The following is an 18,046-nucleotide window of genomic DNA, read 5'->3' as shown; positions in this document are numbered from 1 at the left end:
AGTAGGTCAAAGTCAAAGTTAGTAGTCGAGGGAGGAAGGATGACAGAGTGTCCACCTTGTCATCAAGTTTAGCAGGAGGGGATGTCGTGTGTGTGCCCGTGCCATGGCTAATCTTCGGCATGAACAACATAATCCTTTGATCGCCTACTACAACGCCTATAGATCCTTGGGGTTCCATCATACATGATTTGGGCAATGTTTGCTTTATATGAAGTCAGTGGTTAGGAGGGTGAGATGTCCTGGAGGATTCTCAAAGGAGATATCTAGTACTATTGGGGTGAAACATGGCTGCCCACTATCCCCCACCCTCTTTGGGCTACACATTGACGAGATCTAAGTCTTTATTGACAGAGCGGGAGGTGGAGGAGCATCCCTAGCAGGCATACTTATGTCTATTCTCATATATGCTGATGATATGCTTGTTGTAAACTCACAGGAGGGGCTTTAGAAGCACATGGATGCCCTACAGGACTTCTGCTTGCAGAAAAGGAGATATCTAGTACTATTGGGGTGAAGCATGGCTGCCCACTATCCCCCACCCTCTTTGGGCTACACATTGACGAGATCTAAGTCTTTATTGATAGAGCGGGAGGTGGAGGAGCATCCCTAGCAAGCATACTTATGTCTATTCTCTTATATGTTGATGATATGCTTGTTGTAAACTCACAGGAGGGACTTTAGAAGCACATGGATGCCCTACAGGACTTCTGTTTTCAGAAGGGCTTGTTATTTAACCTTGAGAAGACCAATGTCATGGTCTTCTATGTGAGGAAACATACAAAGATCACCTACATGGGCAGCCGGGTGGAGGTAGCAGACTCATATGTCTACTTGGGGGTCACTTTCACGAGCTCCGGCAGTTGCTTCTCCATGTGATAGGCACCACAAGACATATTGACTAGGGGACACGTTGCGCTTGCCCTCCTTGAGAGAGAGTTTCACCAGACACACTTTCATCAGGAGCCTAGGACGAAGGGCTGGCTTTTTGACACACTAGTGACTCTGGTGATGATGTATGCATCCCCATTCTGGGCACGGGGTTTATCAGCAGCAGATTGGCAACGCATAGAGCGTGCACAGATTTTGATGCTATTCAAATTGATACGCAACAAACTATCTGTCCTTCACCATATCATTCGAGCAGAGTTTGCTACAGAACCTATGGGTAGAGGCCTTATTTCGGACTGTCACGTACATACAGAGGATATTGGCGATGGATTTGCCACAGTTACCATACCTGATATTACAGTCTTCTCAGGCAATAGCGGAGAGAGGGGTGTATCCATCCTTGTATGCTTCTGTCCTCACATGGTTCACCACACATGGGCTACAAATGAGCCGAGTACCCCCATTTGAGTATGGCCTAGAATCTCCCTACACCAGGTTGACACATGTGGATAGGAATCGGGTAATTCGATATGACTTGCTACAGTTAGACATTTGAGATACATGGATTACCCTAGGGGAGCCCCTACCACCCAAGATGCAGTACTACAGTGACCATTTTCAGAGGCTTACAGAGGATGGATTCATATAGAGGAGGCCAAGGTACGTGGATGTTTTCATGTCACATGACATGAGGATAGCACTTGGTCAGCTTAGGGTCTCATCCCATAGGCTCGAGATTGACGTTGGCAGAGCATTAGGGATCCCTAGAGAGAGTAGACTTAATAGATTTTTTCATGGAGCAGTAGAGTCTGAGGAGCACTATATTTGTCTCAGTGCCGAGTGTATTATGAGATTCCACTGCATATTCAGAGAGGGGTTTGGGCCATTATCTCGGGTTATGGAGTTTCCAGATCGGCGTTGTCTCAGACTCTTCCTGTTGGGGATCCGACGACATAGAGAGTTACTATTCAGAGATCCTCGACCCCAACACCCATCTCAGTCTACCATCACGAGTTTTTTCCGCCCACACAGGAGGAGGACACTCAGACGGATGAGGCCACCACAGTAGCGATGAGGCGCCCACCATCTCACCCCTCGACTTGAGTTACCTTGCCTTGTGCCACCGCACTTTGGAGAGCTAGACGGTCTCACCCTCTTGGACCTCGAGCACCCCAGGCTCCACAGCCTTAGATTGATGAGATCCTTGCCTGCCACCAAGCATCTATAGCTGGTACCTCGTCCTAGGTTTTGCTCGGCCCTGCAGATCTAGGGGCCCTCCTCAGCCCCTTGCCGGTGCTGGACATCCTTTATGGACCCCTACCACACATCGATGGATAGCTTCCTCTCCACACACACCCCCCCTATCCTGTACATCCGCTTTGTATCCATGATGATGGAGGATGGTGATCTTCCATTATGTGGATTACGATGATGATCCATACATATCTGCATTTACCTTTTTGTGATGGACTGTTTCCTGTTGACTCTACAATGTACACATCAGTGGTGTATGCTGAGGACAACAGGACAGCGGACTGCTACTGTTGTAGGGACTGTTTCCTGTTGACAGCATTGCTGTATAGTTTGATCTGATGAGGTCATTGTTGTACATACAGTTGGTTGTTGACATCATCATTGTATGGACAACCAGCTTGTGCATGAGGAAACTCAAATAGACAAGGTGGTGGTGGTGGTGATTGTGTTGAAGAAATCATGAAGATCTGTTGCTTTATACGAAGCAAGGTATCTGGATTGTGAGTATGTCCGAACTTAAGAGATGGGGGTACGGAATCCTTGACATTGAAAGCTGTCAATCTGGGATTTATTGTGTACATGCCAGATGTGAGGATAATGTATTTGTGCCTCCACTAAGCATTTTATCTAGATTTATAGAATAAAAGAATACTCGAAAGGGGGGGACCAGCTCATACTTCTGTCCCCACTGTAGTGTCCACACACAAAGCACAACCCAAATTCCCCATTGCATATGATTCTTGCATCGTCTTGTTGTTAATTAAGTGCATTATTAAGATCTTACGGGTAAACTGTGCTACACATATGGGGAGAGGTATCCTAGATTTAATGGTTTATTGTGTAGAGTTGACTGTGATGTTCTATCCTTGTATTGACTACGGAGCTTCCCTCTTGCTTTTAAGTCCTCGTTTTGGAGTATTATCATTTTGATTCTTATATTTAGTTTTTGTGAGTTGAACTTCACATTCGTAAGAGTCTTTTTATTGATCACATTCTAATACGGTGATTTGTAGGTCTTAGTTTTGCTTCCGCTGCGTAGTTCTGCATTGAGGCTGGTGAAGAGATTGCTGGATTTGGTTCCACCCGTGCAAAAGGTTGGCTTCTTTCTTGTGCATACTTTTTTTATTTTGATGACTATTGCTCTTGACGTTTTTCTCATTTGTATGTAATCAATGTCAACGAGGAAGTATTTTTTTTAAAAAAAGAACCCTATTTCCACAGAGTATTAAACTACACAGAAACACACAGAACCATCTCACTGTGTGCCCGTGGTTGAAGGGCAGCCCATTCCCATTGGGCCCAAGAAAGATGTTTTTCCCACCATACACCAGCTATTTTGACCCCGTTGAAGAAGACCGGAACCACTTTCCTCTTACACTTAGATTGTAGGAGACGGCGCAATCATGCCTTTTAGGCAACAACCTAAGGCTTCATCTCGGCCAGCATTCCACCAAGAGTGGCGAGTCGTCAGGCTCATGCTTCACCCATACACAATGTATTGCAGAATGATGATGTATTGGGTCAGAGTGATGAAGCTACTGAGTCATCTTCGCAGAAGGATGATGCGTCAGGCGAGAATGACTTTGTTGAGTCGTTGTTGGGGCTGGATAGTATGCAGGATGTACATGGCACGAGGGATCATGAAGATGCACACTAGAACATATCGCCCTCTCATGAGGCATTGTAGGATGTACATCATGATGTTTCTTGTCACAATTGTGACTTAATCTCTCTTCATTATCCTTAATTATCCTTAATTACTCTTAATCATTGAAGGGACACCAGTGAAGGGTCACACCTTGTCACATGGGTCATCACCAAAGGACACATCTCTTCAAAGGGACACATCTATTGATCAAAGGACACATCTCTACGTCCAAAGGACATAACTATTCATTCAAGAGTCACCCTTTCATAAGGGATGTGCCTCTTCATTTGTACCTCTTCAGGCCCTATTTAACAAGGCCTTGTGTCTCAATGCAAACAACACAATGTTCCGCTCTTTGCCTCATGTTTACTCAAGTATTTAAGCATTAAGATATTATAATCATGTTTAATTAAGCAAAAAGCTTAATAGTGGTATTAGAGCAAACAAGTTCCAATCTGTAGGATGCCCACATCCAAAAAAACCCTAACCCTAACCCTAAAAATAAGAAACCCTAAATCAATAAATTAACCTTAGAATTAGGTATAGCAAAAGTTGTATGGAAGAACTAGAGAGAATGCCCCTTTCAATTTTGCCCAAAATGCCCAATTTAACCTAATTTTTCCATTTTCCCAATTATGCAGGAAGCCTCTTCTAAAATAAAACAAGGATGGGAAGCTTTGGATTCATTAGGAAACATGGGTTCCTTCCACGGTACTGATTGGCTCCCTCTACACCTGGATGAGGCATCGTTTGGTGCATTTACTCTCCCAGGCTAAATCGTCATGTGTGAGGCGTTGCCACCCTTCACTTTGAAAAGCCACAACTTTTCACTTTAAAAAAAAAATGTGAAGTGTAAAACATAAGGCTATTGGCGTTAGCCTTATAAACTCTAATGCTCCTTCCCACGGCTACGAAAACAGCCCGCCATCTGCCCACGCACCTGCAAGGCAACAAAAAAGAAAGAAAGCAAAAACGGCCAGCCGACCAACGACCTGCATCAAGAAAAAAAAAAGCACAGTACTTGCATTCAGCTGGGCTTCTTCAAACACACACACTTCAGGTGTGCAAATCGGGATTTATGGTTTACATAGAAATGAAAACCCCCTCTACTTCTTCTTCATTAGCAACAACCAGTCCTAGTGCTCTTGGTTCTAGTTGAACTTCCTCATATAGGATGGTCTAGAACAGCCTCGCTAGCTTGTAACCTACCTTCTCCAATTCACATAATGTATCTGCTCCCCCTACTTGCTGATGGTTCTCAGTGCTCACTAGGGCCCAAAGACGTCAACAACCACAATCCCCGGAGCCTCAATTTTTAGAGTTCTCATCTCAACCTACTACTATGGAGGACGAAACCCACGAGCTCGGCAATCCAGCTCTAGCGGATTGGCAACAAGCTTTGCAGCAACAGTCTCAACTGCAACTTCAAGAGTCCATGGCCACATTGGCTTCTCAGATCCAACAGTTGTAGATGGATCGCCATTCTCATACCAGTTCTGTACCCAGCAGCAATCGACATTACAACATTAGTACTAGACAATGAAGACAACATTTCCCCTAAGGTGGAAGGTGGCGATCTTAAGACTCTTTAACGTCTTCTCTGCAAGCTAGTAAAACAAAGAAATTGGAAGTTAAACCCCTTGAGTCCTATGGAGGACAATGCAATAAGCATACACTTGAACAATGGCTTTACAAACTTCACCTGTATTTTGACTCAATGGTCCTTACCAATGCCAAGAAGATTACATTTGCCGCATCCTTACTTAGGGATACTGCCTTACTTTGGTGGCAATGGCGACAACATGTTGGAAAAATGGTTACGACGTGGGAAAAATTTGAGCGGGTCATTCGTAAGCAGTTCATTTCTTCCAATGCGGATTTTCAAGCCCGAACTCGTTTATGCCATTTAGATTAAACTGGTTCTTTGGCTTCTTATATCTCAAAATTCACTAATCTGATACTGGAGATTGATTCTTTGTCCCCAGCAGATGAGCTTCATGCCTTCATTGAAGGTTTAAACCCCAGACTTCGTATCGATGTGCAAAAGTATAACCCTGTCGAACTTGCTACTGCCATTCATTATGCCGAGCGTGTAGCGGATTTGAATTGGAATTCTCAAACATTGGCCTCTGAAGGTTATTATGGCAATGGTTCACATATGGATTGTGAAGGTTATTAACAATCCTCATCGGACAACTTTCATTTCCGACGCAATTTCCCTTGGCAACATTCGCAGCTACGTCGCCGACAAGAAGGATGGTGGCCGTGAGGGTAGAACACACCCCTTGGAGAGAGCCTCATGGGAAAGTTTCACTCTCTCCTTCTATGGCAAGGATTGTTGGACATAGGATGACCTCCAGAGGAGGCCTAACTCTTTATCTTACTCTTGGCATAATCACAGAAGCGGGGATGGATGTGTCTCGACATGATTGGATGATTGGAGCATGGATAGCGGAGGCATCATTGCTATCATGCATGGCACCACCAAGTCAGATCATTGCCCAATTGTTTTGTGCCTTAGGGAGCTAGGGACTCGGATGGCATCCCCTTGTGTCCTCTCTATTTGGACGCAGAGATTTTACATGAGGTCAGAGAGATTTGGAGGTCATGTGGTGATGATCCCGACCCCCGACAGAGAGTTGCTTTGGCCGTGGAGTGGACCGACGAGTGTTATCATAGTGTTGCTTTGGCCAAAAAACACGAAGCCCTGAACAAGGCGGGCGCTATCAGAGGTGTAGGATTGTTGTGCTTCAAAGGGAACACGAGAAGCATCCATAGTCTCCTTGGATCCCAGACCTATTGTCTGCGGTCAAAGTAGAGGTGCAGATGGCCATGGATAGGCGGCTGAGTTTTCGTTTCATGCTAAGGAGGCCTTTTGGGCACAGATGGGTGGTACATGCAACAAGCACTTCTTCTGAGCACATGGCCCTACCCATAGTAGGGAATCTGTGAGATACTCGTAGGACTCACAGGGAGAAATTTAGATTGAGCCAAATAAGGGGAGGAGGATTGCTTAGATTTTTATCAAGTTTTGCTTTTTTGCAGAGGCCCCCTCTTTGTGTAGAGAGATGTTGCACATTAGAAAGTTTGGGAGTGCATGCCTAGACTTTTGAAAAATGAGATGTGTTTCTCATTGGATGCCCCTTTCTCGAAAGATGAGTTGAGACATATTGGGTATGAGATCACTATTTCTTTACATCTGATGTGGCGTACATGCACGATGCCCCCTTTCTCACATATGGTCTTATCCACCTTATCCCAAAAGGTGGGGATAAGACCGACATCAAGCAGTGGAGGCCCATCACTTTACTTGGATCTGCATATAAAATCTTAGCTAAGGCATTGAGTATGAGGTTACACCTTGTTCTTTAAAGGGTTATTCATGACACACAAAATGGGTTTCTCCAAGGAAGGAGTATATCTTCTCAATTTGGGAAGCTGTAGAGTGGGCTAAATCTAGCCATGAACCCCTTGCCATCCTCTTGTTGGACTTTGAACGAGCATATGACAGAGTGGATTGGGACTTCTTGGAAGGCACGATGGCATGTATGGGGTGTTCCTAGGATTGGATCAGAGGGGTCTCATGCCTGTATAAGGAGGCCCATAGCATTGTTTTGGCAAGTGGGAGACGTGGCGAGCGTTTTCAGATTCCCTGCTCGGAGCGACAGAGATGCCCCCCTAGCTCCCTCACTATATACCTCAGTAGCGGAGACTAGGAGCAGGTTCATTCGGGCTACCTGAGAAGTCTCGGGCCTCAGTTTACCTCTACGTACAAACAAAGAGTTATTGGACTTGGAGCTAGCAGATGATACCACAATATTTTTGGAGGCCTCACATGCTTGTCTTTGTGGCTTCGGGACAGCCTTGGAGGTGTTCTGTTTGGCAACAGGAGCCACCATTAATTGGCACAAGTCGGATTTGGATCAGTGATTCTTAGTAGGCAGATTGAGTTTGGATTTGGGATTCACTTGGATTGAGAGAGGATGCACTGCCAGATACCTTGGCTGCTAGGTTGGCATTGACATCTCCCCAACACGATAGTTTGTGCCTATGCTCATGAGCATTAAAAGCAAACTGCACCATTGGAGTAGCAAGAAGCTTGATTTGGCATCTAGAGCCTTGGTGGTTAACCAAGTGCAGCTGGCCACTACTTGGTTTAAACTTCTTTTTGGGTTCTTCATAGGGGATTAATTGGCCAGTTACGTTGCCTCATTCGGAATTTTCTTTGGTCAAGATTAGATGGTGAAGTACTCACCAGGACTAGAGTTGCTTGGGAAACCGTTCCCCTACCCAAGCAAGAGGGGTGATTGAACATCATAGACCCAGTGCTGCAGTACAAGGCATTGCTTTGTAAGATGATTGCCAGAGGGTTTCTTTGTGCCACTAAGCCATGCAAGGAATTTCTCGTGCAACAGGTTACGAGGTGTACTTCGGTTGGTTAAGGGAGGTGATTGGATATACAACCCATGTTTTATCTTCTCGGAGGGAGAGTATCGGCCCCCATCCTCCCCCTTGGTTAGATCCCTTCTTCCTTGGGATTGCATGAGGAGGTTCTTGGTTCACATACCTCTGTGGTTAGCTGAGGAGGCTAACATACAACCCATTATGTGGAATGACTTGATCTTGGATGAGTATGGTAGACCTCTTGGGACAGCTATGCATATTCAGTGGGATGGCTGGGAGACTCTCTTCCCCATAGTGCTGGATTGGAAGAGCCCTCAACTGAGTGTCACTAGTTAGAGGATTGTGCACTTTGATGCTGCCATACACAATCATTGGATCGTAGGGATCTTCTTGGAAGGGCTTCATCTCTTGTGGTTTGGAGGTTTCTCCGGGACAGTTGTACCTCTACAGGTTATGGGCCTTCCACTCTGGGGGAGGATGATGCACCGGTCTCTTTCTTCTTTACAGGTTGGATGGTATTTGTAGAGATGTGATGTCTAGGATATCACCGAGGGCCTGGTGGTGCGTCCTATGAGAATTGTTGGCAGAGCAGGGAAGTACTTTTATATTGAGCCTACCCCAAGGATGATCATAGATGCTTGGAATCTTTAGTTGTATGGGGGATGCCCTATCATGTATTTGCAGTGGGATCCAGTGAGTGGGTGTGGAGGGATGCTACCAACCCGATGAAAAGCAGGTCTTTCTTCTGTTATACTATGTGGAACGCTAGTCATCTTGTTCTAGGACACATTCAGAGAGTCCCTACTCTTAGACCTCATTGGGAGGCTTATGGTATCACACTTGGCATTGAGAGGACTTTTTGGAGGAGGTTGTGGCATTCTAAGAGGACACCGATATCCTCCTTTATTTGGCTTTCTCTTCTTGGTGGCCTTGCCACTCAGTGCTAGCCCAACATGCCTGAGATGTGCAGGAGCTTCAAAGGCGGTTTACATTGCTTATGGGAGTGCAGGGAAGCATTGAGGATTTGGATTGTGATAGCACATCTCCTTGGAAGGATGCTTCAAAGGCGGTTTACATTGCTTATGGGAGTGCAGGGGAGCATAGAGGATTTGGATTGTGATAGCACATCTCCTTGGAAGGATGAGGAAGGATGCTTACATTTCTTTTGGTGCTATTATTTGGTTGACACAATCGGGCCCACAGCTTCGGTAGGAGGGGAAAGTCATGTATCTGGTCATTATGATCAGTCAGGGAGTTGCTCGGTGGAGCGGTCTCCAGGATATGTCCCCCCAGCACAGAGGTTGGATAATGCATGGGAGATTATTTCTAGTACTGCAGCCTGACACATTTGGAAGGCTAGATGCATTGAGGCTATTGAGAGCAATTTGGTTTATGAGTCACTGTGGATTTGCAGGATTTGGAGTGATATCATCCACACCCTTACGGCCACTTGGGCTAGAATCCAGGGATCTTCGAGGGCTGCTGAGAGAAAGCGTGGCCAGTTTATAAGAGAGTGGAATTATGGTATCTTTTTCACTCCCACTCACATGGGACGTTGTTGGCAGCGTAAGGTACTGGATTGGTTGAGATTTCCCCCTTGTTTGGTTTGAAATCTCCCTCTTGTATATTTTTTCATGCTTAATAAAAGTCTCTTTTTTGGGCGGAAAAAAAGGCCGACAGCTTTAATAACAGCCGACTTACACATGTGGGACTTTGATCAGCCCATCTCACTTCCCACAGGTGACCTAGTCTTCTGCAGAGTAATTCTGGGCTTAGGACTACAACAGTGGTTGGGATGAGATCTGCATATTCTCAAGCGCATCAGCCTACAGAGTGATTCTTTGGCGCAAGGGCTGGCCAAGCAGATACTTCAGCAGAGCAACAGGCTGGGAATCATGGGCAATGTTTTCAGTCATCTTTTGTACTTGAAATTCAGTTGTAACACATTTTCTTGTACATAATACAAATCAGTAGTTTAGGGCTAATGTGTATGCTATGTGTTTGAATTGACTTCTCTTTTCTCTCTTTATTTTCAAAACCCTAGCACATAGGCACAAGAGCTCTACGGTTGGTATCAGAGCCTAGGGAACCTGCATTTTTGTTCTTTTCTGGCACTTGTGTGGATTGGCTGCTTGGATAGGGTAGAGCCCCTGGTTTCCATGAGTTCACAAGGGGATCAATCCAAGTAGGGCAAGCTCCACAACGAAACCCTCCACCAGAAAGATGAAGCAGTTGTCCCATTAGAAGCAGCTCTTGAAGCAACAGACAAGAAGGAGCAACACCCAGCCACCAGCCAAGTGAGTACCTCCACACAGAGAACTCATGAACACAGTAGCCAACCTGACAACATGCTTAGTGCGCATTGTTAATCCAGAAATTAACCCTAAACTTGCACTTAAATGTATGGTTATTATCAGGTGCCACCGAAGTGCAGTGTGGCACGTGATAAAAAAGCTTCTTTGCTTCTATGGAAAGAGAGATGTCTCGGGAACCATCTGATTTTCACCAAAAAAACTTCTTTGTTTCTACCAAAAGAGAATGCCCTCTCCAGAAACAAGAGCTCTTTGTTCTCCTTGGCATGAATCCCAAATGAGCTCCACTTTTCTAATCTGCCACCGCCACATAGTTCTCTATTTATGTAGTTGTTTAAAAGGAGGAGTAAGTAGTATGCTGTATTTCAGTTTGTTTATCAGCTAGTGGCGGCCTTCAAAATTTAGTGTGCTCATTCTCCTCAAGCCTGCGGAGTCTCTCTCCTCCTTTCCTGCCTACACACTTGCTTAAACTCTTTTTGAGTTTGTTTTTTTTCTCTTAATGGCATTCTGCAAGTCAACTAGGTATAGATGAGTCAACTGGATGAGTTTTTTTGGTTGACATTGATGCCAATAAGTATTCCAGGGTGAGGCTGGTGGCTTTTGTGAGTCAAAAGCCATGTCAAGTGTCAAATGCTTGAAAAGAAGCTTTATGCTCCGATCTCGGTTAAGGAAGTATAGACACAGTAATCTTTGCTTGTATCTTATATCATTTGGCATGGTTTGTTCTACATGTATCCAACACCAAGATCATATTTGGAGTCTTGCAATGCTTCCATTTTTTTCTTTGAGTTGGGGTTTTCAGTGGGACATATTTTAATATGTATTATTTTTCCTCCAGGGTACTGTGGAGCATAAAGCAAGGTTCTTTGAAGAATTCGGTGCGGAAGATGAAGGCTCAGATGAGAACGAATCTTCCGGGGCAAAGAAGGCATCAAAGCCTGCAGATTTCAATGCACTTTTTGGGGGTAACAATGATGATCATTTCCGAATAGGCATAAAGTTCACGAGGTTTGAACATATATTTACTTATTTATTTCAATTTTATGTATTAGAATCATAGGGCCAACATCTGCAATTAAAGGTGCTATTCAAACAAATTTTATGTTGCTGGCGTGCCCCTAGTAAATAATGCTGGTACTGAGCATATATTCCAGGATGACTTGCACCATGGCTTATCTACTACTGAGTAGCTACATTAGTATGTGCATCGATTTGCAGAAGTTCACAAGCACCCAGTGCACTGCAGCTGATATTGTCTGTCCAGGAGGTTACATACAAGAGAAAGGCCTGATGTTTGAGGTGGTAACAATCCTTGAAAGACTGGCAGAACAGAGTGCCTGTTTTGGGATGCTTGTTTGCCTTATCTTTGGACAAACTGTCTCCTGACGGCTTTTCTCTGCTAGCTATAACTACTGTTATGAGGATGGCAACAGTGATCCGACAATTACTGATTGTGCTGAAAGTGGCCTCTCAATTATTATATACTGTAGCTGTGGGCCTTGTTGTCTCATGAGGGGTTGCTGTCTTTGTAGACTGTCGCAGAGCAGACATATTTCTTAAGAACACTTGGTTCTGGCAGGCTAGGGAAAAGAGTACATTTAAACTTTCTCATTGAGTTTCTGGCCAATGTGCCCAGATGCCCCTCCCACCAGCCATGATGACCATTGTGTTTTTTTGTTTGACTGGGTGCTTTGCAGGAAAAGTGTGAAGCTTTATAGCGATTTTTATTCATCAGATTTGATTGTTGCTTCTCCTTTGGGCTTGATCACGGTACATTCATGACTATACATATTCATGCATAGCTGATTCTCTTCTTTTAATCAAAGAAGATAGTGTTAACCTTCTTGCTAGACATAATTTGCTTGTAATATTCATAAATGAGCTCCTAATTTAGCTCCTTGATCATAATTATTTGGCTTTTTGGAGCTCATAATGAAACTCTTTGCTTGATGATCTGAATTTGGTGTGTATGCTCTCATGTGACAGAGGATTGGAGAAGCAGAGCAGGAGAAGGGCAAAGATGTTGATTTCTTATCCTCAATTGAGGTATAAAATGGGTCAGTTATCATCACCAGGGGTTGCTCCCTTTTGAAACGCAATTCAGATTCCTTCCTAATTAGTGTCTTTCAAATCAAAGAGTTGAGCTATATTAATTTCATTTTTTAAAAGGCAGTCTTTATTTGTTATGGTTGAGTTTCCATAGAGCATTGTTTTGAGTGGTTCCAATAGAGTAGATCATCCGGAGTTTGATTAGAAGCTATGGCTGCAAGACTCTCAGATTCTGGCATCTTGATGGCTAGGGACATGTGTACAGGTAGCCAACACCTTCATGAGTATCATCAAGTGATACAGCAAAGGGGCATTGTGGCCAGAAAGGGGACTCATATAACAATGGTGCAGCTTTCACATCATCTTTGAGTTCCTCCACCTCATTATGTGTGGATCAGAACTGTTGTCTGCCAAGCGTGGCTATCCACTCAGGTCCAACCCACATTTGGTCACATGGGCATGACAGAATGCAGGCAAGCAGCAGAACCATAGAAGTGGTAGGTTTATCCAGGTTTAGATTATGAACTTCCAGAGTTTCGAGCAATTGTGCATCACCCTTCCAATTTCCTTCTTCCAGAGCAGATGAGCAGAAGTCTGAGCTCGACATTGACCTGTAGGATTGCAACCTTGAAAAGCATCTACACTTCTAAAGTTAGCAGCTCAATGTTTCCAGCAGGCACAAGGAAGTAGCTAACTCGAGTCTTCTGCCCAAGTTTGAGTGCAAAAAAGGGATTTCAGGGGCATCTATCAGTCTGGAGGGTGTGTACAGGGTGCTTTCATGCACCCTGCTCTGTTTTTTCTGTCTTAAGCAATTTGGGTTAACCTTGTCTCTATAAATTTGCCAGACTAGTCACACTTACGCCAAAGCTACATCAACCGTTTGGGGGTGGCCTAGCAAGATAGCCATAGGGAGTTTTCCCACATCCTACTCCAAATGGTTGATGCAGTTTGTGCAATATCTGACAACTGATAATGATTGTTAATGGAGGATTTGTTTCCTGAATGGCTTTTGTGCATCAAGTCCTCCAAACTTGCCTCGTAGCCAAGCTAACCCTGTGGTGAAGTGTCTCCCTCTGCAGTATCTTGTCTCCTGTAGAGGAACACTCATTTTGGAGAAGACCCCTAACCTATCTCCTCAATATCCAATCATCTGTAACAAAAAAAATATAGTGTCTCCCTCTGTATTTCAGTGTTACGCAGTATCTTTTAGGGCTTCGAGAAGACTCCCAACCACAATGGATAGGAATGTCAGATGAAGAAACTCAAAAATTGAGAAGAGCAAATTGCAATGATGGAGTCTATTTTTTGTGCTCTATGAGATTTGCTGTGGTCAGGCCCTGGGAAACCTTAAATTTTTAAGGCCATCCAAGTACCTATGGTCTATTTGTGTTGGATCACCGCATATAACCATCTTCGCTCAACCACTGTCAATTCTTTATCCAGAAAGGGCTCGTTCATAGCAACATAAGAACTAGTTCCAAGGAAAATTATCCCTATACAACATGTTCAAGGTTTCACATAATGGGTTTTCTACACAGTTTTTTGGAAAAGGTTAACACTCAAGGATGTGAAGCCTATGGTCACCCGAGTATATGTGGCAACCAGTGGGCAAGGAAGGACTTACGCAAAAGCAATGGCTGAGAAGCAATTATGCTAGAAACTAGAAGCAAAAAGAAAGAAACATATAAAACCCTATGCTAAGCTTCAGTCCTGGCCGGGAGGAGAATAGATGCAGAAGACCACACTGATTTGTGAATTCCTGGTTTTTTAATTGAGAAAATTAGCAGAAGAATCAATCAGGCTGAGTTTTAAGGGCTTGAAATTTTAGTTTCAGGAGATGACTGGTTAAAGGTATAGTTTTGCCCTTTCACTTAGTTGGACACTATTTTCTTGGGAGTAGTCTTAGCCAAACATGGAATTGCAACTAGTTTTTGATCTTTAGATTGGTGCTGCCCTTAATGACCTGTTTTGAAACAATGATTTCTGCAGATTATGGTGATTGATTATGCTGATTTTATACTCATGCAGGTAAGTTTTCTTTATAATAACATCCACCCCCACAACACCCCCATCCTCTGCCCTCCCCCCCACAAACCACATGGTCCCGGACCCCCTCTCCAAACACACACCCCCCACCAATGCATGCATATGGGAGGGAGAAAGTGCATGCATGTAGGCAGAGGGAGAAAGTGCATGCATGTAGGCACACCCACAACACGTGTGCATGTATATCATGCACATTCTCTCGCCTTCCTCTCCTCCCTCCTTTGGCATCCGTCCTGAGGGGATTTTTTTTTTGACAGAACTGGTCTCATGTGATGGAAATTGGAGAGCAGCTCAACCAGATTCCCACGCAACAGCATGGCACTGACTTCATGCGAATAAGGGAATGGTAGGCAAAGCATTCTGATTTCTATAAACAAATTCAGGCGATGGCCATCTTCTAGATTAAAAAGTTTAGAACCCATAACGTTACGGATGATTTCATTCAATCTCTGAATGATGTCTGGGCAGAATTGCTGTCTTTTGGCTATGATCTGTCATTAATGTGACAAAGGAGCGCTCTTTTCTCACTATTGTGGTTTCTTTTTCTGACCCCTATTGTCAATCCTGGCATCAGGTTTTTAAATGGACATGGACGCTATTATCGGCAAACAATAATCCTTTCTGCATTTGCTGATGCAGGTTCTACTGAAACCTTGTGCTCATGCATGCTGTATGTCTCTGACTGAGTCTTTAGGTTTGATTCTTTAATGTTCGGCAGTGCTGAGGTTGTGACAATGTTACATGATTGTAGGGATCAATGCCTTCTTCCACCGATCTTGTTATAACTATGCTGGCAAGGTATACTTGTAAATGTAAAAAAGAGAGTTGGTGTGTGACATCCTGCTTCGTTCTTGTTTCGGTCACCTTTACGATCCTGTGTTCCGGTCTGATGCATGGCAGATGAAGTTACGTTGTGAACACCACGGTGTTCTCTCCAAGGTTTTGTTGCAAGTACGGCAGGTATCCTTTCAATGCCAATTACAATCACAAGATTATTTCATGTAGCGATCCTTTCAATGAAGCAACCGTGCTACTATTTATAAGGTTTGCTTCATCTCATCCCGACACAGGTGTATGAGCGCGTGAATTGTAGCTCTTTGACTGAAGTGGATGAGGCTCGATTCAAGTTATTCACCAAGCAGGTTGGTTGAAGAATCAAGGCTACCCAACTCTTTTGAACTGTCATGTGTTTATTATGTGCAGTTTGCTCTAATCTCAAGCAGTTTCAAATTGATTTTCATGCCTTATTTTGGTCAGATTTTGTGGTTCAGGTGTTTGGCTCCCTGAAGGAGTCTTTGCAGGTAACTATATAATGTGTTATTCAATTTTTAACTTCATGTGCGTGTCTTTGCACATACTGACAAGCATGCATGCACTAATCTCTTACAGAGTGGAGTTATGATATTTGTGAGCTCATACTTCGACTTTGTTCGGCTGCGCAACTATCTGAAAGCAGAGAATATGTCATTTTGTCTCCTTGGAGAGTATGTAAACATATACTGATTGATTTCCCTTTTCAATAAATGGTAGAGCTAAGGTTTTTTGCACTTCAGTGAAAGAAGAAAGAGTTATCCCCACAATGGTCCGAACACCCATTTGTGGCTTACACTTGCTTATTGAATCAGTAGAAATGCATGAGTTTTCAAACTGTGAAGTCTTCATGATAAAAAAAGAATCGAAGAATTTAACTCACTTTGTTGAGCTTAGCATTTAAATTGCAATGCCCAGAAAACTCAAGTATCTTATTACAGGGTGGCCCACAACCTCTTTAGTGACTTGGCTAACTATTAATGCTCAAATAACGAAGCCAGGTTCTCACTATTTACAAAATCACCTCTTTGAGATCTTGAGCTTATTGACTGGTTTTTTACTATGTTATTGGCAGTGGATCAAGATGGTGCAGCTCAAAAAAAGCTGTCTACCTCTTGTTGAGGATTGCAACCAATGATTTGAATGTCTAAACATGTATCAATATCCAAAAATGTGGAGCGATTCCTCCCACTTCCTGCCTCTATGCATCGTACCTCTTCTCTCGCCCTATGCGCATGCCCAGCATGTCCCCTCTGCCTGCTTTGTGCCACCTCCGCCCTGTTTCCTTTATTGCTTAATGCGCATCCAATATGACATGCTGACAATCACTAGTGCCCAGCTAAAAGGTCCAGGCTGTGCATTGGCTATGCAGGATTTGCAGTGGTGTGAAGACGACAAGGCTGAGCTTTTCAGTCATTTTAGACACCATTAAAAAGAACTTAAAAGATGGAGAAGTTTGACAGACTCAACCACACATTACACAAGTGCTGGGTCCAGAACCTCTCCCCCTCGTCTCTAAATTTCCCTTGCCAGATGCAAAGAGTATGCTGTGAGCCCTGGGTGCAAAGCTGTTGTAGGAGCTGAGAAAGGTGAATGCTCGAAAGGGATGGTGGGGGATTGGCACTTGTATATGGCAAAAATGCTTTGCCATTGGCCTACATCTGACCATCACATGACCAAGCAAAATCCCCTTTTGATGCTTTTGTCTGCCTGTCAGATGGCCAAACCATTCCTGCTATTGGTGCTGTGTTCTCTTAAGCTATTGTAAGTCTGTAGCTGTTGAGCTTTCCATCTAGTGTGGGCACCCTCGGTGGCTACAGTTCGCCACCATTAGAGTGCTCATCTTCCTCGGTGAGGAAGATAGGAAACATTTTGCAGTGGGAGATTGTTACATATGAAAAGATGCATTATGCATTGTATACATGATGAAAGATGGGTGCAAAATTGAAATACTGACAGCATTTAGAGATGGTATATACAATGTTATCGTAAAAACTAAAGATGTTCCTCATGATCGGGGAAAGCTCTGAGTGCTGCGCTCTTTAGTACTAGGTACCCCAGTGGATGAAGAATTCTGAGGGCCAAAGAGAAGTGATTGGAGAGGGCGGAAGGACGCCCGAAGGGCATACAGGTCGGCTACTTGGACCCGTAAAGAGACGAGCTCCTTAGTCTGCTGCGCCAACTGGTCACGTAACTCCACCTCCTCCGATTGTGCTTCCTGTAGGCATTGTTCAGAGTGGACACCTGAGTCTGAAGACCTCGACTGGTGTCCTCAACTTGACGAGTGGGATCCCTCTGGCGATGGCGTTCATTGGAGAGCTCAAAGATGTAGTCGGTGAGGTAGGTGGAGTAGATGTGGAGATCAGCTGAGAGGAGGTCCAGACCCCGAAGTACGTGACGAGCTCGACGAGGATGAGGCAAAGACAACTGCTCTACATGGTTGGGGAACCGCAAGCAAGGAAGATGACCCGCAGAGATGTTCGGAGCACTGTAGGAAAATGGAGAGTTGGGAAGCTCGATGCGCTCGGTGCCCCCCTCCTAGTCGACATGGAAGGTCACCTTGTGTGGAGAACCCAAAGTAGGTGTAGGCAAGGATGGCCCTCCAGAGGTGATGGTGAGGGTAATTGCAAGAATG

The 18,046-nt window shown here is 44.3% G+C and overlaps 1 protein-coding gene across 6 annotated transcripts in view; it reads left to right on the top strand.

Moving 5' to 3' along the window:
• NOF1 (U3 small nucleolar RNA-associated protein) overlaps window positions 1–18,046 on the top strand; it is a 95,203-nt gene that overhangs the window by 56,068 nt on the left and 21,089 nt on the right. For 5 of the 6 annotated variants that reach the window (XM_086785731.1, XM_086785735.1, XM_086785732.1 and 2 more), the window contains 12 exons: window positions 3,156–3,236; window positions 11,345–11,514; window positions 12,204–12,276; window positions 12,493–12,552; window positions 14,545–14,583; window positions 14,859–14,947; window positions 15,176–15,240; window positions 15,353–15,399; window positions 15,502–15,561; window positions 15,672–15,743; window positions 15,873–15,902; window positions 15,991–16,085. In XM_086785731.1, coding sequence (XP_086641857.1) covers window positions 3,156–3,236; window positions 11,345–11,514; window positions 12,204–12,276; window positions 12,493–12,552; window positions 14,545–14,583; window positions 14,859–14,947; window positions 15,176–15,240; window positions 15,353–15,399; window positions 15,502–15,561; window positions 15,672–15,743; window positions 15,873–15,902; window positions 15,991–16,085 — 881 coding nt within the window. Of the gene's footprint in view, window positions 1–3,155; window positions 3,237–11,344; window positions 11,515–12,203; window positions 12,277–12,492; window positions 12,553–14,544; window positions 14,584–14,858; window positions 14,948–15,175; window positions 15,241–15,352; window positions 15,400–15,501; window positions 15,562–15,671; window positions 15,744–15,858; window positions 15,903–15,990; window positions 16,086–18,046 lie in introns of all 6 variants that reach the window. The other variant, XR_015263961.1, reaches the window with a different exon arrangement.

Source organism: Cibotium barometz, chromosome 48 (genome assembly GCF_041138505.1).
Source record: "Cibotium barometz isolate CiBa-2024 chromosome 48, ASM4113850v1, whole genome shotgun sequence".
In the NCBI taxonomy this organism is placed as follows: Eukaryota; Viridiplantae; Streptophyta; class Polypodiopsida; order Cyatheales; family Cibotiaceae; genus Cibotium; species Cibotium barometz.
The sequence above is the reverse complement of the archived record's forward strand: the minus strand, read 5'-3'. Positions and strand labels throughout refer to the sequence as shown.